Source organism: Acinonyx jubatus, chromosome E4, assembly GCF_027475565.1.
Source record: "Acinonyx jubatus isolate Ajub_Pintada_27869175 chromosome E4, VMU_Ajub_asm_v1.0, whole genome shotgun sequence".
Classification (NCBI taxonomy): Eukaryota; Metazoa; Chordata; class Mammalia; order Carnivora; family Felidae; genus Acinonyx; species Acinonyx jubatus.
The window spans coordinates 46,030,001-46,056,003 of record NC_069395.1 but is presented as its reverse complement, the minus strand read 5'-3'; the positions used below and the strand labels follow the sequence as shown (position 1 = coordinate 46,056,003).

The window sequence follows — 26,003 nt, the reverse complement described above, 5'->3', positions numbered from 1 at the left end:
TAATTCCTAGTATAAAATTATTTATACATTAACATTGTTTCCATATAATACTATATTTTTTCTTTCCTTAACATTTCAGGAGCTTCTTTGGGTGATTAGTCAAAACAGATTAAGACAATAAATATGATTGATAAGAAGGTTAGAATTTTTAAAGTCTATTCTTTCTTACTTAGAAAATTTTCAATTAAATGATGACCAGCATTGACTATTGCATTACCTTTTCTTTACTGGGCTCTCTTTATAACAATTTTCCAAAATCACAGAATTTCCAAGTAGAAGAAAGTCCATTCTCATTTGACTTGGGGAAAAAAGGGTCAATCATAAGTAGCATTATTACTTCATAGCATATTAGAAAAATGCTATTAAAGCTTTACATATATGTACATGTATCTTTTGATCCAGACACAATTATGGCAAGGATATCTTTTGACTATCAAAAGTTGGCAATGTAATATTATTCAGTGCTAAAAAGAAATGAGCTATCAAGCTATGAAAAAGACATGGAGGAACCTTAAATGCATATTACTAAGTGAAACAAGCCGATCTGAAAAGGATACGTACTGTATGTGTCAAACTGTAAGACATTTTTGAAAAGGCCAAACTATGGAGACAATAAAAAGATAAGTGGTTTTCTAGTGGTTGGGAGGGTGAAAAGGAGAGATGAATAGAGCACAGAGGTTTTTAACAGCAGTGCCAATAAACACTCTGCATGGTACTATAATGATGGATAAATACCATTATAAATTGGTCCAGACCCACAGAATGTACAATGTCAAGAGTAAACCCTAATGTAAACTACAGACTCTGGGTGATTATGAAGTGTCAGTGCAAGTTCATCAATTGTAACAAATGCACCACTCTGGTGGGGGATGGCGATAATGGCAGAGGGCAGAGAGTATATGAACCATCTCTGTAACTTCCTCTCAGTTTTGCTGTGAACCTAAAACTACTCTAAAATAATAGGGTTTTTTTTTTTCACAAAAAGGGTTATGGTACTCAAAAAAGGATAATTTTATAAAGTATGCAACACTTATAGGATCAAAAGTACATAAAAGTAGATCTACATAGCACTTCTAGCAGGAAAGACTTAAAAATCTGGCAGTTACTTTATGTTGCTAGACAAATTCATTTGTACCTTAGTTATCTTATCAGGGAAGTGACCCACAATGTGATTGAAAAAACACTTAGCCTTGCAAGTCCAATCTGAGGTTCAGAACCTCCCATCCTTCCAGTTGTCACTTCCTGACTCCCACACTCTCCTTCCCCAACTTCATCATGACCCAAACTCCTCTGACCCTTCTGATTTATTCCAATCTATCAGACCATGCCTTTAACCTTCTCTTTCTTTCTGTATCCACCCTAAACTCCACAGAGCTATCACTGCAACCACTTTTTCTCCCCCCGGTACCTTGTTTTTATTGTTTGCTGAGCCAACATCACAAAGTCACAAACCTGAATGATTTTTCCACTTGTATATGAAAAGGATCCTGAAAACGGCAGGAAAAAGAAAATCACACCATCCTAGGGACAGATCTGCCTCTTCAGCTGGATCCTCTACTCTCAGGATGCCCACATTGCTGTGTCTTCATTCTTCTGTGACTTTACACATGTAACTTTCTCCATCTAGAAAGGCTTTCCTGATTTCCACCTGGGTAAAGCTGACTTATATTCCAGTGGATACCTCAGGTACCATCTCCTGTGTGAAGCCTTTCTCAACATCCACTCATCACTAAGAATTAAAGTCTCCTAGGTATAATACCCTGGTGAAATTCTTACCACACTGTGTTATAAATATTCATTTAATTTACTTATTCCCTTTCTTATATTATAAACTTATTGAGGGGAAGGATGCTGTTCTATCTTCATTTATACCCTCAGCAAAGAGCACAATATCTGACACTTAAAGTTTTGGTGAATACATGACAGAAGGAAGGAAGGAAGGAAGGAAGGAAGGAAGGAAGGAAGGAAGGAATAATGAATATATAAACAAATAAGACACCAGCCCTGATCTTTGGCAGACCTGTATTTTTAGTCAAGACACTTCATGTGTTTCAGTATTTGTTTTAGTACTATGAAAAAGTATACTGATAACAGTATTATTCAGATAGTGCTGTAGGAAACAGCATAAATGAAGATTCTATCATCATTTATCATTTAAATATCATTTAAAATGATTATCTATCAGTTTAGCACTATCAATAACCAAATGCTCCTAATGTATACCTTTCTGCAGATCCAGCAATAAGTACTAAGAATTAATTCAACTTTTATTCATAATAGTCAAATATCATATCCCTTTCCTCATAAATAAAAATAGTAAGTTACTATGTTTTTTCCTGTATTACAAATATCTAATCTGTAGAAACAGAATTTATTTTTAATTGGATAATGAATTTATAAAATAATAAACATTAATCAATGTTCAGGAAGAATATAACTCAAATAATTTTTTAGTACATCTTATGATGGAAATGTTTTTCAGACTTGCCTTACCTAAACACTCTACTCTGTTTTTTTTTTTAATTCCCCAATTAACATTTATTAACCACTCTCTACATCCCAGGCACTGTACTAAATGAATATACTCTAGCTCATTTTCTTTACTGTCCAATACCATCTAACATTATCCTAACATTTCTCTTCACTGCTGCTCTATGGTCTCTGGGCCCCTGAAAAATTTCTCTTGGACTAAAAGATAAATAAAAATTAAAAAAAAAGGAAATATGAACTCTACTTCTCATTCAGACTTCCCACAGACAGGATGCAACACTATGCACTAAATATTGTGTCAGGTACTAAAGACACCAAACTGAAGAAAATTGGATCCTGCCATCATGGAACTTATGGTTTAATTGTCTTACATTTTCTCTGTGTGCTTGTTTTGGAGCATATTTATGGATGTTTCTCTCCCCTGACCTGCTCCTTAGCTACTCTACCAGAACTTGGGTCAAAAGATTTACCAAACTGTTGTGATCTACCTGGCCTACTGTATAAGGCATCAGAGAAGGAAGGAGCAACGGAGGGATAGGGAATTAAAATCAAGCAGTGATTTCTCTAAATCATCATTACACACAATGCTGGAGATTTCCAGAGATTCTTAACCTATGCCACAGAAACCTGAGGACATTTGTAACTTTCCTATTGAAAAAAATTTAGGGGGGTACATGGGTAGCTTAGTTGGTTAAGCATCCCACTCTTGATCTCAGCTCAGGTGTTGATCTCAGGGTCATGAGTTTAAGCCCCATGTGGGGCTCCACATTGAGCATGGAGCCTACTTTTAAAAAAATTCACTGCTCTCACTTTTCTGTCCATACCCAAGAACATTTATTTATATTATCTTTTTACCCTTTCCTCTACCTGCCGGAACTTAAGGCCTGCTAATAGCCTGTGTAGGCATTTCTGTATTCAATGCAGGACAACGGAAAGACCCAGTTTAGATCTGGGCTGTGTCACTTGCTGGCTTTGTAACCTAGGGCAAGCCACTAGGGATTACATAACCCCATCCTAAGTCAAGGAAGATGTATAATTTTATTGAGTAGAATTGCATTTTGTTATAAACAGAAGCTTGCCTGAAACCATGGAGTCATTAGAATACATTCATCAGATAAAGAAAGTGAATATTAAACTTTTCTCTTCATAAAGTTTACAGTCACCATAGAAAGAACCAGGAAAGCAAATATTTCTATGGGAAACTGCATTTTCCTTGGATATCAGTGCAGTGAATATCTGAATCAAAACTTCGCTAGATTATTTTCCTTCAAATCTAAAGGCCTCCAACTTACTCCTTATTAGATCCATAGTACAGAAGGCAACAAAAGCCAGTATCTTAACAGAGCATGTTATTTATTTGTGCTGATTCATACTGGGACATCAAACAACCAAGGAAATGAATACAATTAACTTTTGACAGCAAGTAATGATTTGAGGTTTTCATTTTAAGTGTGTGGTTTCATCTTATCTAAATGAAATCCACAAAGATGCACTAGTATTTAAAACATACATATACATGTCTCAGATCAACTTCCAACAACAGAAGGCTTAACTAGCAAGACTTTAGTGTATCAAAATGTCTACGAAAAGAGAAAAGCAAATAAAAAGCAGTTTTCATTATTCAATCATGGATATCGCATTCCATAAATCACAATTTATTTCTGTGAAAATCTTGCAAAGGGAAAAATTGAAGAGATTGTCATGGCTCTGTTACTGGGTTATTCAGTATAAGAAAACCTAACTTATCAACTGAAATTCTGCATTTATTCTTTTTGCTTGACCTTACTTTGTTGCAGAAAGGATTTAAAATGCTTATTCTATAATATAGTCCTAAAAAACTCCAGACCCTTAAGCTTTCAAGTATGAATTTTTGTACTGATAAAATTTCTAATCTGACACTTTGAGAGGCACTATTTCTTAATTTATTTTCTTAATTATTCCTTATTTTTACACTACCTCTTATTAACTTTCTTAATTATACCTTAATTATTTTAAATATAAAAGTGATAACACAAATTTATGGAATATTTAGCAAAGAAAGAAAACACATTACCCATACATAATTCAATCTCCCAATAAAATTAATATGAGCACTTTCAAAAAAATTTAAAGCCTATTTACACAAAGTTTTTAAATAATGCATTCCTATTAAACACTTTTTTGTAAGTACATAAAAGTATAAATAAGAAGGTCACTTATAGTTCCACTGTCCCCAAACAAGCAATGGTCAATCTCATATTCACATTTTTGTCTATATCAATCTAACTGGGTTTCTCCCCGACCCTTTCCCATCATAACTGTGGGTGGCTTCAATTTGTTTGTTTATATGTTTGACTAGCCGGACTTCTGAGTCTTATAAGCCCTGCTTGAGGAAATCCCCTTTTGGAAGAATTTCCTGTATCTAATTATACCATTTTCCCCACCATGAGGAATTCTCATAATGAAGGAAGCATATCAACCTATTCACATTCTCTCATGCTCATTATGTGACTGATTCAAACAACCACAGTTTCTACGATCAGTGTTTCTTCTCAAGGCTCTTCTGGTAGAATGATAATGAGTCTAATGTCACTAAGGGAAATGAGAATGATGGAAAAGAGCCACTAGGACACTTGCTTTTGCCAAGGCTGGACTTAAAATTCCACGATACTGCCAAAACTGAGGTCTTTGAAGTGTCCATGGTCTAAGGAAGAGTTAAAGTCCCACTGGGAACATTGGAATGGCTTATTCTAGGATGGGGAAAAGAATAATCTGATTTTATCTGCTTTTCTGCTTCTCCCTTAGAGAGTAAAGAATATCTTCCCAAATGAGAGAACATATTCAGACCCTAAGAACCAAACTATGACAAACAGTCATTGCAATTATTTTCTAGCCTTTAGCACATCTGAGAAGTCTGACACCAGTCTGATTTTATCCCTCCATTTACAACATATTGGGTCAGTCTGAATGTATGCTTGTGGAGTTTTTTCCCTTGTACTAATAATTTCAAATTTCAGCCAGGATGTGTCTAGATGAAATTCTCTCTTTATTAACCTCACTTGATTTGCTTACCCAGGACAATTTTTTTTTCTTCTCTAGGATAATTTTCTTCAATTATATCTTTTTCTATTTCTTTAGTGTCACTTGTCTTTGTTATATAAATATATATGCTATATACCTACACAGCTTTAAGTTCCAGGTTCCAGTCTCTGTTTTTTATTTCTACTTGAAAAACAACAACATATTACTCACTCATAGTTTTTTTCCTCAACATTCTGAAAGAACTTCTCAAGTTTGCGCACCACATCCCTGATTTTATTTTTATGTAGTGTAAATTCTGTTTTTTAGTGCCTCTGATTCAAATTTGCATTATAATATTGCATTTTAACATCAAATCCTTTCTTATTTCTTCCATCACACTTGTTGTTGATCTTTCACATCAGCCACTTCTTCTTCTATCATTCTATACTACTGCTCAAAGGAGGATAGGTCTTTTAGAAAGACATTGGTGACACAAAACATTTTTTTCCCAGTCTCTAGAATGAACTGCTTTCAAAAGCATCCATTTCTTTCAAGGCTATCCCCCCTTGTTGCATTCCTCAGTATTTTTTCCTTAGGTCCAGTGCTTTATTTTTTTTCCTATTTTGTTTTGATAATTTTCTGTTTATTCACACTCAAATCAGGTGACATCAAATCCAGACCCAGTGTCTGTCAACAAAGTGTTTTTTTGGGGGGGGATGTATTGATATTTATTTAGGCATTAAAAATATCATCCTGTACAAAAATCACTTAAAAATCACTTAAAAGACATCAAAATAGGAAGGGAGGGCTGTGTTGCAACTTATCCTAGAAAAATAGCAGATAATGGTATACATTAAGATATTGAGATCACATTTTATAAGCAATACCAAATACCCCAAAAGTAGTTTCCATACATTTAATGTAAGTGCTAATTTTGGTAGATTATTTTATTACCAAAACACACAACTATTTCTACCTAAGATACACATCAAATACTTAAAAATAGTGTATAACTCTTTTTTACATAGAGGAAAGCTGAAAATAATATTGCCCAGTGATGATGCCTCACACTGCTACAAACTTCTTATTTTTCTGAATAGTGTATCCAAATTATATTAGTAGCAGTATAAAAATAGGTAATTTTTCTTGCCAGATCATACTCTAATTATCTTCTGTAATATATAAATAATATTCTTTGTAAAAGTTAAGGTAATGATTTGCCATTTGTATCAATAAGACAGAAATATAATGACCAAAGTGTCAGAATAGTGTGTACACATTCAGGTATTTCAGTTCCAAAGAGTTTTGGAAAGTGTTTGGATGGACCTAGCTTATTTGGCTACTGTTGTTCTAGTTGAACTGCCTTTGCAGTTCAGACTAACTAACTGAGTTAGTCTGATGTGCACAGCTCCTTGCCCGATTCTCATCTATGATGCTCTCCTGGCTGAGACTGGGATGCTGCCCTCTGCTACCATCTGTCTCTAAAATCGCTAGTTGACACCCCTATCAATGTTTCTCATTTCCAAATATTTTCATTTGGAGAGAAACATATATCCTAGGTTACAGTTCTCTACGAGAGTCCGGGTTGCCTGTCTACTTCCAGTTCTACTGTTTTCCTTACTGGATGGTTATCGCTATCAATATGTGTGAGGCAACACCATTATGGCTTCCTAAAGAGTAACATTCTCTTTTTCAGAAAGTATGAAACAGAAAGACAAAGATGCATCCACTCAGCTTTCATATGAACATAAAAAAGATGCACCATTGATTGAGATTTTCATTATACTGACCTTAAAATATAAAGATTACATATGCATACTTATATATACATATGTATATAAATAAAAATCTTTATTACATATATTTATAAACATATATTTATTATAAATAAATCTTTATTATATATGTGTGTGTATATATATGTCTGTGTGTTTATATATATATATATATATATATATATAAAATGTGTATACACACACACACACACACACACACACACACACACACACACACACAGACATATATATAAAATTCCTCCCCAAATTTTTACTACTGTTAATTGCCACTGGGTTTTAGTATTCTTCAGTTTTGTCTTTTTGAGGTCCTTATTGATATTTTACTGTTACATGAGAAGAGACTGCAGCAGCCACAGACATGTGATTTTAAACCAGAAAATTTGTGCCTGGGACAATTCTTTATCCATGGAAGTTTGAGAATCACTGGTGTAATCAACTAAATAGGATGCTAATACATTGAAAAGTTAACCCGAGGAAACGAGGAAGGTTCTGATTTTAGTTTACAATCCTATTCTAAGGGACTTCAAGTGAAACCAAGATCAAATTTTCCAAAGTCCATTAGCGTTTTGTTCTATCTGAAACAATCAGTTTAGTAAAGAACAGTTTCAAAATTCTGGTAACTCAGGTTACCCCTTGGATTGACTCAAATGATCTAGGCTGTCTACCATGTGGAAATGCAGTGAACCATCTACAAAAGCAATGTTTCCCTAGAGGTTTCACCAGGTCCACTAACAAAAGAGATGTACATTCAGACTGCAGAACAGGTCTTAAATACCAGCGAGAAAACTAGAATCAGATGACCAATTTGCTAATTCTCATAGTAGTTTTACTTTTCTGCTTCTAATAACACTCTAAGCGCTAGCCTTGAGTCTCAATGGTCATTTTCTTAGATAATCTTATTAAAAACATCATCTGAGAGTGTTACTTCAGGCATGGCAAAAAGTTGTTTCTGATGTCATAACCAGATAGCCAGACACAATCCTGATGCAATCAGTCTCCCACATTGAGGATTTGAAATGAAATATTCTGTTCAGGTGGTAACTAAATCTTTCAGCTTAACAGTGTAAAACTGGCAATAGTAATTTGCTCATTACATTAAGGCTCTCAGCTGGTACAGACGTTTAGAAGCTAAATATGATTCTATTGAAAGAGATTCACTGGAACAGATTCTGACCTTCATTTGATCGTCCTGAATGATATATATATATATAGTTGGTAGCCATTAAACCACATTGTTAACACACTGTTTTCAGCTACCTAACATTTCGTCTCTAAAGGCATAATTAAAGATTGGCTTACCCTTAGTTTATTATCTTGTGTGTATAAGATAAATAAGATAAAAACAACTCTGCTAATATTTAATAAAATTTCACCAAGATGAGAAACATCTTAAATCTTACTTTAAAAAGGTATAAGCAAATTAGTTACATCAGAAATAATGTAATACTCAACTCGGGAAAGACTTTTAACCAATCATTACAACAATTAGAATTTTTAAGTCCACATGATAGACTTGGGAATTTAAAACTATTAAATCATCCAGAGACAATTTCTATTTACATTTTCTTAAAATAAAGGTGTCCAACTCTAGGACTGGTTGGTTGTGTTTGTCTTAAAACGTCACCTATTTGTTAGTGATGTTTTAGTTTCCAGTTTGGTCAGCTTTAGGCCACCTAAGATCCATAAGGACTGTCATTCAAAATAGTAATTGTTTGGGTAGATATTGTTATTGTCATAGCCAACCTAAGGGAATAGAGAAACCAAACTTAAGGGAATAGAGATCAAATGAAGAAGAGAGAAAGGCACTGTAACTCTGAAGTTATCATACACACATACCTTGCACCGTGAGGAAAACCGAAGCAGCTGATGATCCTCCTTCATTGGAGACTACACAATGATACTCCCCAGCATCACTGAACTTCACACTCCTTAGCTCCAATGAGAGGTTGGCCAGGATCCTCATCCTTGCTGGGTCTGCCAGTCTGACATCTCTGTCATTCCTCTGCCAGGTTACATTGTAATCCACCGCGCTGATGACGAGACATGTCAAAACTGCTCTTTCTCCAGGAGTGACTGTGACATTATCAGGCACTTGGATGACTGGAGGGGGCTCTGGGTGAAACGAAAAGATTCAAATCAAGAGACCTAATACCCAGTTTGCTCCCTTATAGATGTAGTTTAAAAATGTAATGAGTGTATATTGAGAACCTGGTAGGGAAGATGCAGAAGACAGCTTATTAATTAGTATATATGTCTTTGACCCCAAGAAAATTATCTAGTTAAAAGATACTTTAAAAAAGTAGTACATGTTCTAAAAAAAAAAAAAAAAAAAAACCGACCACCTGATTTTTATCACATTTGCCGAACACTGTGGTTTTAGATGTTATTTCTTCAATGGGAAGATTTGAATGTTCTCTAATTGAAAACACTGTAGTGTAAAAGTGAATAATAGCACAGGCACTTGTAGCCTGAAGACACCATGCACAGGATATGCTTTTAGTGCCTTTAATCCTCAATGTAAAAAAGAAAAGAAAAGAAAAGAAAAGAAAAGAAAAGAAAAGAAAAGAAAAGAAAAGAAAAGAAAAGAAAAGGAAAGAAAAGTAGTGCTTGTTCACACACCAAAGCATACCCAAGTTTAAATTTATAAATTATAGATGTGAGAATCAAAAAGCCTTGGCAAAAGGATATCACTAGACTAATTTAGGGATTGGGGAATGAGGCAAATTTTTGGGTTTTGAAGAAGGTAGCATTTATGGATTTTTTTAAATTTAAAAATGCTCATTTGGTGTTTTAGAGAAAAGAGGACACAAAGTATGGTAGATGATAGTATACTAAATATGATAATATTGGTTTCAAAGGGCTACAATCTCATTAAGAAGACAGTGCAACAGCAGAGTATGACAAATGTTCCCCCAAAGGAACAAGGGATGTTTTGACTGCAGGACAAGTTAAGAGTAGGCATAGGCCTTTAATAAAATTGTACACATGAAACCATGCACACAAAAGGTATTGAATAAGTCATGCACATTTCAAATGCCGTCAAAAATAACTTACTAATTAGATATTGAGCCAACATTCTAGAGAGAATCATATTACTCTAGTTAGGTTTGAGAATAAATACAAATGCCCCCCTAAAACATGTTCTGCCCAAATGCTTTAAAACGATCTGCTGTAACAAGCTATTATTCAGCAATAATACAGCAATAAAACTGCAGTGAGCTATTCCAGCTGGAAACCCATGTGCCTGTTTAGTTTAAATATGAAAGAGTATTAGATATTCAAGATCAAATTTTATTCTTATTTATTTAAAACCATATATAAGTGCAGATGAATCATAAGCCTGGAAAAAAAAAAACCCTGGAAATAATATGCCAAAACCATAGTGGTAATCTCTGAGGGACAGAAATGTGTATATTTTTCATATTTTCCTTTATATTTATCCTGCTTTCCAAACATTTAGAAGAGTAGATCCTATTTTAAATTATCTTTTAAAAAACAAAATTTTATCATTCTGCTATGTTCTTAAAATCTCTTAAGAAAATGGTTGATGAATCATGTGGAAAGAGGACACGACAAAGTTAGAAAGCTCTGGAGTCTGGCTAGGCTTGACAGAATATACGAGAAACTTTGTTAAATTTGAATTTCAGATAAACATCAAATAATATTCTCGTGTACATATGTCTCATGAAATATTTCAGACATACTTACATGAGATTCAAATTTAATTGGGCACTCTATGTTTTTATGTACTGAATCTGTCAACCATAGGCTGCCTAGTTCTCTCTCTAGGTATGTGACCTTAGATAAGTCAATTTATCCACAGGGTTTGCTTCCCTGTCTAAAAAATGAGATAATCAAATTAGGTTATCTTAAAGACCCTTTCTAGTTCTAATGTTCTATGACTCTCATATCCAAGATGGTATAGACCATCAAAGACCTGAAAGTCATCATAAGAACATGTGTTCACATTCTATCGAGATCTTTATGAAGGCCACATGATGTTTGTATGGTTTTCTTTTTTGTTCTTTTGACACAAACTTCCTCAACTAAACTAGGTATTTTTTGAGATTTTTAGAAAATGGAAAATTGTACATTAGGCATGTAGGGAATGCTGGGCACATGCCCAGAGTCCTCTTAAGGATATAGGTACTCATTTCCCTGGCTGCTATGCTTCTTGGTTATATACAGCTCATAGCCAAGGGAGCTAACATGCTCAGGGTAAATCCCCCCTTTCCAGGGCACCCATCATTCAGTGACCACTTAATGAGGAAACAAATCGAGGCTCTCTTGCCTTGATTCAGGGCCATGACAGCTCCAGAATTCCCTGTGGGATCCAGTAAGGCCCTAGCAGTGACTATATCACAATTTAAATTTTTCCACTTCTGTTACTCCCTTACCAGTGCATTTTCCTAGAAATAACCTTCTTATATACAAACCCCACCTCAGAGTCTAATCCCTTTTCAAACATAAATTGAAATATGTAAAATGCTAACTTTCTAATAATAAATGGGAACAGATAAGGTTTGAAAGAATGACATACAATATCATTGCTGCCTAAATAACTAGAGATAATAAATAGTGCATATACTTAAATATTTATGCACGCATAAATAAATTTGTGGCGTTGGGGGAAACGATGAGGGAGAATGACAACAGTGTGCAAAGGAGGCCAAGATAATAGATTGTCAGAAATAGCCTGGTCCTAGAAGTTTGAGGGACAGCCCTTCCTATGTAAAAGAATGACTAAGGCTAGAATTAGGGAACCAGAGATGAAACCTCAGAACCTCATAACTGAGAGAAGAATGACAAGTATAGGCCTTGTGACATTAGGTAAAGATCACTGAACAGGAAGTCAGGAGGCCAGGAACCTTCTTCTCATCCCTATAATCATAATGGGTCACTGCCTGCTCCAGGGCTAAGTTTCTTTAGCTACAGAATGACAAGGTGGTACAAGATGATTTCCAAGCCCTTATCCTGTTCTAATACAATATCCTGTAATTATAATTTAAGATTGTCTGTCACTGACATGCCCCTGACAAGTTTTCTGTATTCCCGGTATTTTATGTAAACCCAGAATTTTAGTACTCTGTGTGTGTACTCCCTCAGGGGAGGGCATTGTGTTAAGAAAGAAATTCAGTGAAGAAAATTAATGTAACTTTATAACTGTACTAAATTAACAATTATTCCTTGAAAAGAGTTTTTCATGTTTCTGCAACTCTACTCGTTTGTTTCTGTATGTTTATATGTAATAAAAGAAGTACAATGCTTTTTATACCCATTTTGCATCTAAAACATTCAATAATCAACATTTTTCATGAACTAAAAATCCTTACACATGTCAGCTAGAAGAAAATGCTGGAATAAAAAATTAGGGTAACATATTGGTAGAACTTTAGCTTTTCTTCAAACTGTGCTTGGGTGTCCTTTGACTTTACAAAATAAATTCGTGTCCATAGTGACACCAGAACATCACTATCTCAAAATGCCTTGTTTTCCAACACTCCTTTCCAAAATATAAGACCTAACTGTCCTATGAATTTGCACTTGATTCCAGCATGCCTTTAGCTAACTGCTGGGATCTCAGCCCAGGCTACAGGGGATTCAGAAGTGGGTGGAGGTTTGAGGCAACAGTGAGCCTGGCAAGAAATGTCTATTCTTCCAAGTCCAAAGGGGCACTTGCTTGTTATTTCTGCCATTACCGTCACTGCTGTTACCATCAGTGCTTCTGTTCCTTCTTTCATAATTGACTGAGTGGAACATAATTCCTGAACACTGGCTTGGGCACGTTATAATTTCCTAGTGATACCACTGCTTGGCTGGCACAAATTAAACTAATGGGGAAAGTGTACAACACACATATGGAAGTTACTGACACTACAGAGTCAAATTCTTAAGAGTCAGTTCACAAATTCTTACTGGCACTTCCTAGTTGTTTATGCAAGATGTCTAAATCAACTCACTCAAACTTCTTTCCCTGTTGTCTTTCTCTCAATTAATATTGTTGGGAAAAAACAGTCAAGTGCTCAAGTGTTTGTTTTCCCAGAAGCTGAGGAACGTTGACACAATTCCAATGCTTTTCATAATTACTGGCGATGAAAAAAAAATGAATAGTTTATGATGCATGTGAACTGAATTGTTTCAGGAGACAAGCTTTATTTTTCTAAGAATAAGAGAATACAAATAAATTCACTCCAAGAAGAACATGCTTGCATGCCTCTGTTTTAAAGTTCAGCTTGGACTTATTGATAACAAACATAAATCCTAGACTTCTAAACAGTCCTACAGTTATACAGTTGCTTTTGTGTTAAATTGCCTAAAGAAAATGCACATCCACACTAAAAGTAGGTATAGACAATGTTATAAACTCAGCAGCTACATTTAGGTCAGAATAGGGTTACTATTAAACACACAGCAACACTAGTCTATAAGACAGGTAGAAAATAATTCAATCAAAACAAACTTTCTAATAAATTCTAGATATGTTCTGAGAAAGTGGCTTAAATCCTGATCATTGGTTAAAAATGATAATCTTTTTGTGTCCTAAGAATTCTGGGAGATTAAAGGAAAAATGACTTTTTTGCTAAAATATACTCTACCTTAGAAAGCAATGAGTTTTTGGGTGCCTGGGTGGCTCAGTCGGTTAAGCATCTGACTTCAGCTCAGGTCATGATCTCACAGGTTGTGAGTTCGGGCCCCGTGTCGGGCTCTGTGCTGACAGCTCAGAGCCTGGAGCCTGCTTTGGATTCTGTGTCTCCCTCTCTCTCTCTGCCCCTCCCCAGCTCAGGTTCTCTCTCTCTCTCTCAAAAATAAATAAAAAGCAATGAGTTTTGTCTCCCATTTATTTGTAGGAAACATACATATCTACTGTGAAATAATTAGCATTTCTTCCACTCTTCTTAATACCAATACTGTAGCCACTGAGGTCCTGTGTTTCTTGAACATGATCACTTTCACTGTCTTGAATTTAATGTCAGAATGCATTCATAAAAACAGTCTGCTTATTACAAATATGGGAAAGAAAATGGGAAATTTAACCTTGTTATTCCCAGAATAGATCTCTCCCTTTTCTTAAATTTTATCCCTTCCTTTCTTTAAATTTCTTTCAATTTTAATAAAAATGCTAGGTGATCTTTTCAAAAAATATTTATTAAGAGAGCCTACAATAATAATGATAATAGTACAAGAACAATAACAATGATGGCTAGGGTCTATTAAGTGTTTCTATGTGCCAGGCTCTCTTCTATGTGAGTTTATACTATCTCATGTAACCTCACATTTCTCAATGAGATAAGAGACTGTTACTGATAATTATCTTCCTATTATAGTTTGGGGAAACCAAGGCACTGAGTCCTTAAATGCTTGTCACAAGGAAGGTCACACAGCTAATATGTAGTGAAGCCAGGATTATCAAACATCCCATTTCCATAGCTGCACTAATTTCCAGGCAACTGCAAAGCAATTAGTGACAATTACTTACCTGACACATCAAAAAATGTCTGTGCCCGTCCAGTCCCCGCACTGCTGACAGCGATGCACTCATAGGCACCTTCATCAGACAAAGTGACCTTTTCAATCTCCCAGTTCACACTGGCAGATTCCCTGGGGCAAGAAAATAGAAACCATTTTAGTTACGACAAAAGCAAGACAAAGTTGAAAGCAGTGATTTTTTGGAAGTATTCATTCAAAAGAAAAATGTAAAAATAAGCAGATGAAACTACAGAGTTCCTCATAGCTTAAAATTATACACCTTTTCATTAGAAAGGCATTGAGGAGGGCACCTATTGGGATGAGCACTGGGTGTTGTATGGAAACCAATTTGACAATAAATTTCATATTAAAAAAAAAAGAAGAAAGTTAAGCTCTCTGAGCAAAAGGCACACCAAAGGCAATAAGACACAGAGTTTGTGAATTTCTTTAGGGAAACATTTTCTGGCTATGTGAAAATATAAGATAAAGATTTAATAGAGCAACACTCCTTAAATCCTCTCTCCTTCCATATTATTTCCAGTTTTGGGTCTTGTTCAGTAGAGGTTCTCAACCAAAGCAATTCAACAAGGTAATTCATGAGTTTGAAGGTAGAAAATTGACTTTTTGATCCCAAAAAGTTCTTTTTAATTTTCTTGTATATAAGCTCCACATAAGGCTATGGAACATATCTGGTTCAATCTATGTATACGTTGACAAAAGAAAAAAATTACCCATTTTATTATCAAACCTGTCATTTAGGTTAAAAAAACCCATTTGCTATAATATGTATCCATTCATTTAATAAATACTTATTCTTTGGCCTTTAACACTGTTCAAATTGCTTTCTATTTTTTCGAAGTGTTTTAGTAATAGATATTTAATTCTGATAGATATTTCATATCTAATTAGTTAATACATATTAATAGATACTTTAAAGGATTCCAATAATCTACAAAATAGGCATTATCTTATTTTAAAATAGAATTGAAAATCATAACTATTTTCCTAATTTTCTTCTTACACTCATCCATAGCTATGTTTAACCTTCTTTAACATTCAAGACATAGATGAGATGAAAAGCCCATTGCAGAGGCAAAAGACACCGTACACCGAAGTCTGAAAGTGGTATGAGATATAATAGCTCAGTTATAACACCAGATCTCTTGCTGTCCAAAAAAAAAAAAAAAAAAAAAAAAAAAATACCTGTCATCAAAAAGCCACGAAGAACTTACTGAGCTCTTAATGTGTATTTATCACTAATCTAGACTTTGTAAGAGAAAGTGAAGGCACAGGTTCCTATTCATCAGAAAACGGACAAAATAAGCAAGGTCACTGTTCCATATATTTTAGTAACAGAATATTCACTTTAGTTAATGTTTCCTTTCAACCATGTATGCATGAGGTGTCAGTAGTCCTTACTGCCCCATTCAGAAGAAAAAGGAGTATGAGCGTACTCTAAGCCACAGTCATCACCTAAGCTATATCTTTAATGCCTAAGAGCAGTAAGCTAAGTCCAAGTTTATAACTGTCATCGTCTAAGAGGTACTGGTAAGTTCCAGGGAGGCAGAAGTTTGAAATACATACAGTGTGTCGTGTTTTCTGCAATGCCAAGTTCGGACCCAAGCACACAACATTAGGATTAATCAAAACTTAGACACATGGATATTTTAGAAACAGATAGTGACAATTCTTCTAGTCCCTCGTTTTAAAAACAAGTAAGTCGAGATTCAGGAAGAAGGATAAGTAATTAGTTCAAAGGCACGTAAACAGGGTGAGATTACGTAAAGAATATTCTTGACAGTGATACTTGCTCCTCTCATTTATGAAATATTACGTGAAAATAATTCTCTTTTTTCATGTAGTCTTCTCAGTTAACATTAAAACTCTAAGAAGTTTTGAAGGCATGACCTTTGGAATAAGGAAAGAACATGTCAAATAGAAATGTGTCCTGCTGCTAATGCAAACTAATTCTCTCTTACATCCCCTAGTGACCATAGCGACTCACATAACAAAGATTAAGTCACATGTCTCAAGTTATTAGGAAATCTAGGGCAGGCACTTGTGAGTGAATCAGGGTTAGAGTATCAATCCATCACCACCCATGCCAAATTCTGTCTTTAGCCTCTTACACACAAAGAGCTTAATATATGTCAGCAAGGCATGTCACATCTCTGGGCCACAGAGCTGGAAAAATGAAAGAATTCTTGTGGCTTACCTCCCAGGAATTGTGTGGAATTAATGAATTAATATTTATAAAGAATCTCAAGTGTCTTTGAAACATGTTACTATTTAAACATGAAACAGAATTATTTGATTTCATCAGGCAGTTATGTAGCTTCATCATTTAATATCCTGGTCAGTTATGTTGCTGGTTATTAAACATGGAGCTTAGGGAATCATTAAGATACACAATATAAAAAAAAGTAGCAGGAAGTAATACAGTTCAATCTTCAAATAGTGGAATTATTTTCTAAAGTTATACTGAATATTCCTGCCATAGTTTTTGCTTAAAATGACCCCCTAAAGAGATTAAATAGGCTAATACTGTAAAATATTTAGCATTTTATGGAAGTTATTTATATTACTATTGAATCAACAGCATAGAAATTTTGTAAAATAATTTCTAGAGTTTTTCTCCAAACGTAGTTTGTTTCATTAGTAAGATTAAAAAAAAATTCCAGAAATCATCCTCCAGATTTCAAGGTCTACTCAATTTTCTCATTGATTATTTATATTTATCTAAAAAAGCCATCCATCTTCACAAGGAAGATCAGTGCTTCCTCACCCACTCCCACTGATTGTTACGTGCAGTAACCACACATGCTCTCCCTCCACCTGCTGTCCCAGCACACTTCACTTCCCTAACCCCATCCTCTACCCTTCTCCTGGCTCACTGCACTCCAGCCACACTGGCTTCCTTCCTGTCTTTCTTTCCCCCATGCCCAGTCAGCTCCAGCCTTGTGCATTTGCACTAACTGTTCCTGGCATGCAAATCCTTTTTCCTAGATATCTATCTGCATGATCATCTCTCACCATGTTTAGGTCTTTGCTCAAATGTCCCTTATCCTGAATTTTAAAACTGCAAGTTGGCCAAAACCACATGCACCCCATCTCTCAATTATATTCAGAGATTTGTTTGCCCCAAAGCCAACAAAGCTTAAACTCTTCTCTTTTGCGAGGACCTTTCCAAAGTTTAGTACCTAACTTTATATTCATAATTTTGTATTCTTGGGCTTAACAAGAGACCGTCAAGTTATATAACATCCAGATTCTATAAAACCTGAATCAACCCTTGAATGAATTCTAGCACTTACTAAATTAACATATTTAACATATTATAAATGAGAAATTAACATATCATAAAACATATATCTGTTTTCTTTCTCCATTATAATAAAATCTCCATAAGGGCACAGACCTGCGCCTGTTTTGTTCACTGCTATATTCCAAGACTATGGAACAAATAAATGGGAATTTCCAATGAAAAAGCACATTAAAATAAGTATCTGTTTGTATTTAGATGTTTAATGCTTTCTATAACTGCTAATAAAACATGTACACACCTTAAATACTGGTCTACTCCAAGTGTAACTCCATTTCTGACAAAGCTCAAGGTAAAGGGTAAAAGACTCTCAACAGAGCAGGAAATGTGGCCTGGCTGCAAGTAGTATCCCGGGGTTTTCATGGGCATTGTAACTTTGGGAGCATCTAGGAAAAACAGAACATGGGCAACAAGGTCACAATAATATTGGGTACTTCCTGTTAATCCATTCAAAATCTTCAAACCTTAATTATTCTAGTAAACCCTCTGCATTCCAATTAATCTAAATCACTAAAAATCACTTTAATTATCTTTCTTTGTTCAAACCCCATTAATTTCTGGATCTCTCCATGGACCCCTTACTAACGTATTCATTAAACCTGAGACTCTATTTTTTAAGACACTATTTTTTGTGCCACCAATATAGAAAAAAAACAAACAAACAAAGGCTACCGAATAAGTTACAATACCTCCTCCACTGTAGAATCTATTGTTATTTAAAAAATGTAAATATATGAAAAGGACCTACATGGCTTAGAATTGAAGTCATACATCTTAGCTAGCAGATGGTAGGGGGAAGCCCTGCCATTAGCAAGTCACCTCACCTGGACCAAAAAAGTCTGGGTACTGAATGTAACTTCCTTGCTGTGCCCCCCAGCACCATCTTGCTACATTGCCCACAGGTTCTACAAAAAGACGAGGCCTCTTGGGGCGCTTGGGTGGTTCAGTGGGTTAAGCATCTGACTTCAGCTCAAGTCATGATCTCACGGTTTGTGAGTTCGAGCCCCACGTGGGGCTCTGTGCTGCCAGCTTGGAGCTTGGAGCTTGGAGTCTGGAGCCTGGACCCTGTTTCAGATTCTATGTCTCCCTTTCTCTCTGCCCCTCCCCTGCTCATGCTATCTCTCTCTCTCTCTCTCAAAAATAAGTAAACTTAAAAAAAAAAAAGAATTGAAGTCATACAGTAATTGTTTTCCCAAAAATAATGGGAAAAAAAACTTGATTTTTAAGAATCCAACAGATTTTGCAGTATTCAATTTAGGGGTAAGACAACTAACTATGAGGAAATACTGAGGTTGGTTCTAATCTTGCCATTCGACAACCATTAAAGAATAGCTGTACAGTTGTTTCTGAATTTCTCAAATTACAACCTTATGTATAAATGATAAATTGTTGTCCCTCCATCCAATAGTACAATATTAGAAATAATCCTTCTACAGATTTGCATATCCACAGTTTTGGCTACAGTGCCAAAGTTTTTATCACAGTTGTCATTAGCCTTGAGAAATAGCAAGAGTAGAGACAAACTGAAATGCTACCTCATGCTTCCAAAGAATCCTTAATCTACGTTCTCATCTCTATACAACAGCAAATATATGAGTAAGTAGCTTACTGATTAACTGCCAACTTATCACATAAAGGCAGAATCATCACCAGATGTTTACAATGAATTACTATTCACAAGTAGGTTTCTGACAATCATTGATAAGCATTTAGCCCATTTGGCCAATTTGGGTAGCTTGATCAAACACTGAGCGTGTGTGCCAGGCTTTCTTTTTTTTTTTTTTTTTTAGGGGGAGTAAGAGTACCAGAATTTCCCAGTTGTTACACTGATGGCACCAATCAGAATTTTCAGATCTGCAGTCAGTGAGACTTCACATGAAACTCTGGATGTGCTTTTTATGATTAAGAAAAATTGTGTTACCTAAGTGTAAATGTCCATCAATTTGACAACCCAGTAATAATGTGAAGATATTCTTTATTTTATAGTCCATTCTTTACTATAGGACCACAGTACTCCCTGAAACTATCAATACTCCAGGGTCTTATAAAATGATGTCTCACCTGGGATGATACTAGAGAAGGAAACACTTGAAACCCTCTGGAAGAGATAATCATCCTTATCATAGCCTGTGACTCTGAGAAAGAAGGCTTCATTTGGTGGTATAAAGTCAGAAATATTCCACAAGCCATAAGGTTTTCGGTCAGGGTAATATTTAACAGGGATAGTCTTCAGAGAACTGCCTGAGATACTCAGAAGTTCAAGACGATCTACTTTGGCTGGGATGGAAATTCCAGAAGTATTCAGCAGCACATAAGTAGGAATTCCTAGAGGAGAAAGACTTTATTATTATTATTAAAAAGTAATGAAAAATTGAGTTATTATTCAGATAAATCTTTGAACTATAATAACAGAGAAGTATTATAAATATGAGTACTACAAACTGTTGAATAAATTGTGGCCTAATTATAGAATCTTTTCTACTACGTTAAAGACAGTTATTCATGACCAGAGAAACTTAGGAAATCCTAATTAATTATTTTTATGGTATTTTAATAATATCATACATAGAAAAATCAGAATTGTGAATACTGTATTAATGTTTAATTACATAAATATTTAATTTTTAAGGATTCACTATGTGTATCCTTCCAGTAATTGTAGTAATAAAAGAATGATCAGAAAAAAGTAAATTTAAGGAGTCACGGTACGATTAAACATCTTTTTATCTATAAACCTATAATCTTGCATGAATAAAATAAGAACAAGGTTTAAAAAGCAGCAATAATTTTATCTTTGAACATACAATGGCACATAATGTCTTTAATTTTTTAGCCATCTACACACATAAAACCCTCATTTTTCACCTTGACAACAAGGTAATTTATAGATGTTAGTAAAAATCTCAAGATATACGTCAGTAGTTTTCAAAGTTCAGTAAGTTTAGGAATCAACTGGGGTGCTTGATATAGTGCATATTCCTGGGTCCAACCTAATTTGGTTCTAATTCAGGAGATCTGGGGTGAGGCCCAGGAATCTTAATTTTTAACAAGCTGAGTAATTTTAATATCACTGGTCTTACACTTCGAGAAAAAAGTGATGAGGCCAAGAATATAACTCCCAATTCTGTTGAATTCCACAAAATTATAAAATCACAGACAATCTGAGCAATGTTTTGCACTTGGATATCTACTACGTCAACTTTGGTAATATGCACATACAAACCTTGCACTGGTCTGCTGACTGTTTTTTTGAAATCCAGGGTGGGCTTTCGGGAAAAACCAGCTCTGAAATCAATCGTACTAAGGCCGGTGATGCGAACAGAGTGCCTTCCACTGCTAGAAGTCTGAAAAATGTTTAACGACAAACCCCGTGAGTTGATCCAGGTTGCTGGTCACAATAAACACTACCTGGTATGGGAAACTACAAGGTGTTTAATTAGGACTGATGTCCAATAATTGAGGCTCTGATCTGGGTGTTCTAAACTTAACTATGATTCTACACATTAAATGCAAGTTTTATAACGCATATCCCAAGGGATTGTTCTAAAATAAAATTCAGTAATACACTGGCCCAATGGTATAAGATATAGATGTTGAGTCACTAGTGAATACCCCTGAAGTTAATCTGTAAAAGCTCCATAAGGACATGGATCATTGTGGTTTTACATGGTAGACGTTCAACAAATATCGATGAAATGAATGGATGACTAAATCTTCTCCCCTAAACACTATCCAAGTTTGACTCTGGAAAAGATCTCCTTCTTTGCATCTGGGAAGATACAGCTAGGACGAGCACTGAGAGCTGACCACTATCCAGATTTGGGCCAACCAGCATCCTCAGCTCAGCAGCGTCCTAGCAAAAGCACTGGGTGCTTGAGACACAAATGTGCATAAAACAGGGTCCCCATCCTCTAAGTACTCATGGGTAATGAGGGAGACAGATGGAGAAATAGAAAGCTTTAATATGATGCAGTATTAGAAATACATAAATGGTATGCAAAAATACATAAAAGCAACATAGACTAGCCTGTAGTTCGGCTAAAACCTCCTAAAGGGGATGATGGCTGGACTAAATATTGAATAGCTCTGCACTGAAATGACTCATATGTGGATAAATAATAAATAATTTGGATGAAGGCCACAGGATAAAATAGTAACACTAATGTTTACTGAGTGCTCCCTCTATGTCCAGACTCTTTAAATACATTGGCTAATTTAATTTTCGTTACAATTCTATCAGATATATATCATCATTATCACCACTGCACTGATAAACAGATGGTGCACTAAGTCATTAAGTAGCTTTCTAAGTTCACAAGGCTTCTTAACTGCAGAGGTGGGGTTTTAATGGTAAGGTCAGGCTCCCAGGTCTTCACCAGAGTGCTACATTGTCTCCCAAGAGCAAGGTAAGTCAGAGTTAGCCTCTATGTCAACGTCTTTCAAAATAAGAGCCGAGGAGCACCTTCATCTACAGCTATACAAAATCACTCAGGTTGTTTCTTAAAAATGTAGACTCCAACCCAGATTTACTGAATCAGAATGTATGGTGAGTGGAGTCTAGGAATCGACATTTCAAAAACCCACCTAACATTTATGAATAAGAGTTCACCAGGGGTGCCTGGGTGCCTCAGTCAGTTAAGCTGACTTCGGCTCAGGTCGTGATCCCATGGTTCATGAGTTAGAGCTCCACACTGGGCTCTCTGCTGTCAGAACGGAGCCTGCTTGGGATCCTCTGCGCATTCTCTCTCTCTTCCCCACCCCCCAAAATAAAAAATAAACATTAAAAAAAGAAAGAAAAAGAGTTCACCATATGTTATTACATTGATCACCAAGATTCTCTCTCAAAGTAAAATGACCACATGATAGCAGCATTGATAGAATGCACTAGAAATATGCGTGCCTATATTATATATAATTATATATAAAATTGTAATCTGATAAACAGCCATATTAAGGCAGACCATGATTAAAAACATGCCACTTCCCTGCTAGGAATTTACCCAAGGGATACAGGAGTACTGATGCATAGGGGCACTTGTACCCCAATGTTTATAGCAGCACTCTCAACAATAGCCAAATTATGGAAAGAACCTAAATGTCCATCAACTGATGAATGGATAAAGAAATTGTGGTTTATATACACAATGGAGTACTACGTGGCAATGAGAAAAAATGAAATATGGCCTTTTGTAGCAACGTGGATGGAACTGGAGAGTGTTATGCTAAGTGAAATAAGCCATACAGAGAAAGACAGATACCATATGGTTTCACTCTTATGTGGATCCTGAGAAACTTAACAGAAACCCATGGGGGAGGGGAAGGAAAAAAAAAAAAGAGTTTAGAGTGGAAGAGAGCCAAAGCATATGAGACTCTTAAAAACTGAGAACAAACTGAGGGTTGATGGGGGTGGGAGGGAGGGGAGGGTGGGTGATGGGTATTGAGGAGGGCACCCTTTGGGATGAGCACTGGGTGTTGTATGGAAACCAATTTGACAATAAACTTCATATATTGAAAAAAAAAAACATGCCACTTTCAGAGCTCTGCAAACTACACAGCCTTCCTGAAATCACTGTGATTCCTTGTTATTTAGCAACCAGGAGAGGAAAGAGAAGGAGATATGTCCCTTTTACTACCATATTTTTTTCTCATTGAGCAAAACCTGCAAAAACTAAAAAAAAAAAAACAAAAAAAAACAAAAAAAAAAGGAAAATGAAGGTGAAAAAAAAAAGAAAAAACACATGACCATAAAAACAGGTTTGTTGTATTTTTAGTGGAAATGCTGCTGCTAATTACTCCAGCTCATTTTCCTAAGGTTTACAAAGGACTGTGTAAGTGTGGGGGTCTCAGTACCACCATTTATTCCATTATTTCTAAAGGAAGATGTGTCATGAATTCCATACAGTAGAGCAAAGAAAAGGGGGGAGTGGTGGTGCATATGGGCTACGATTCAATTTTACATTGGGATTTCCTAGGGGTTATACAAAACCTTGTTAAGTCTATTTCAACTGGTTTAGATCACACAGTGCCTTACTGAAGACACTATTGCCTCCTGGTTTCATGTAAGGACAATCAAAAGGGTCAATATTAGGATGACTTGATTTATATTTATTCACTGACATGATATATTATCATTAATTGCTACTCAGAAAGTCTCCTATGATTGAAGTTACCAAGGCTACACATGACCCATAATTTGCCGAATGACTGCCATCAGGTGTTAATTATCTTGCATATGTGCTGTGTACAAATCAACTGACAAAGAGTCCATTTTAAGAGTAGTGCTTAATATCAAAGTGACAAAATTAGAAATTACCTGTGTTTGAAAATATGGCATTTTATTACTAACCAATATATTAAAAATAGAGCAGAGCTAATGAATAAGGAGCTCCTTTTAACCTCTATAAAATTATTGTAAAATAAATTAATTTTGATCCTTAAAATACCACACTAATTAATGAAGTATATGGAAATAAGGATGTAGGTTTCCTGTTCTCTGAGCAATGCCAAAAATATGAAGGGTAACAGGTTAACCAAGTTTTTTAACTTTGTGTTTCTATATTATATTTTAAACAGTCGGTATAGAATTTGAAAGGGTTTGTAAGCAAAAGTATTTCCAAGTGAGTCCGTTTTCATGTAAAACTAATCCAACTCTGTATCAATCAGGGTAATAGGAATGAAGGGCATCACAAATAAACCAAAATTGTGGTTTAAAAATAGAATAAAAATTTAAAAATTAAACTAATTTAGTTTAAAATGACCTCTGACACTCATGCATGCATTTATCATTCTCTAATCATTCTCTGAAAATAATTACAACAATATTTGGATAATACTTGGGGAACACAAAACATCATATTAAAATGTCTTTTTAAGAAACTGCCAATAGTTTATAATTTTTGTCTGGTATCTTAAGGTAAATTATTTTTTTAGTCTGCTTCTTAACTCAGCTCCCTTTTTCAAATATTAGTGTTAATAAGAACAAAAAGCGGGGGAGGCCTGGGTGGCTCAGTCAGTTAAGCATCCGACTCTTGATTTCAGCTCAGGTCATGATCTCACAGTTTGTGAGACTGAGCCCCGTGTCGGGTTCTGTGCTGACAGGACAAAGCCTGCTTGGGGTTCTCTCTCTCTCTCTCTCTCTCTCTCTCTCTCTCTCTCTCTCTCTTTCTCTCTCTCTTTTTCTGTTCCTCCCTGACTCACATTCTCTCTGTGTCAAAAATAAATAACTGAACTTTAGAAAAATAACAAAAGGGTTCTATGTATAATGATGGTAAATAAACCAGTAAATGGTAAAGGAGAAGAAATATTAACATATACAAAATGCAAACTGTACAACAGACTAAATCTTTCATTTTATAAATGATCACTTTTGATCTTTACAAAAGATCCTAATTTCACAGATATATCAGGTGGAAGAGCTGTGGTATACACTCAATGAAGCTCCAGAAACCAACCTCTATAGCCACCCTATATGTTTCTCATGCTTATCTCACTGAATTTGATTATGCTGGTTTCAAGGAAAACACTGGAAAATGCTGAACTGATCTACATAGTAGGAGAGTAATGTGGAACTCATGAGACTATTCAGAGGAGAGAAGTAGAAGCATAAGAAGAAAAGAGGAATGGGGCCAAGGAGAGAGAAGGGGATAAGGTGCTTCAAGACATAACCCCAAATCTTCAGTTAAATCTACTAAACTCACAAGTCCTGTTATTAGTGGATTTCCTGTGATATTTTTGATGAGGCTGAGCTTTGTCCTGTATCAAAGTACAGAAGGTAATAATCAATATACAAATAATCAGGAGGCAAGGAGACCTAAGAAAGTAAGCTTTCAGCAAATTCCATAAACGTTGGGAGAAGGCTCTGAATTCTCACATATTATGGACATAGTGGGGTTGGAGGAAAATTAATGATGTGAAGGTCCTAGTGGGAC

At 35.4% G+C, this 26,003-nt stretch overlaps 1 protein-coding gene across 25 annotated transcripts in view; it reads right to left on the bottom strand.

The window, feature by feature from the left end:
• HMCN1 (hemicentin 1) overlaps nt 1–26,003 on the bottom strand; it is a 703,321-nt gene that overhangs the window by 265,018 nt on the left and 412,300 nt on the right. For 24 of the 25 annotated variants that reach the window (XM_053209695.1, XM_053209701.1, XM_053209691.1 and 21 more), the window contains 5 exons: nt 21,299–21,419; nt 20,137–20,400; nt 18,317–18,461; nt 14,764–14,885; nt 9,123–9,398 (listed from right to left, as the gene is read on the bottom strand). In XM_053209695.1, coding sequence (XP_053065670.1) covers nt 9,123–9,398; nt 14,764–14,885; nt 18,317–18,461; nt 20,137–20,400; nt 21,299–21,419 — 928 coding nt within the window. Of the gene's footprint in view, nt 1–9,122; nt 9,399–14,763; nt 14,886–18,316; nt 18,462–20,136; nt 20,401–21,298; nt 21,420–26,003 lie in introns of those variants that run through there. The other variant, XM_027074345.2, reaches the window with a different exon arrangement.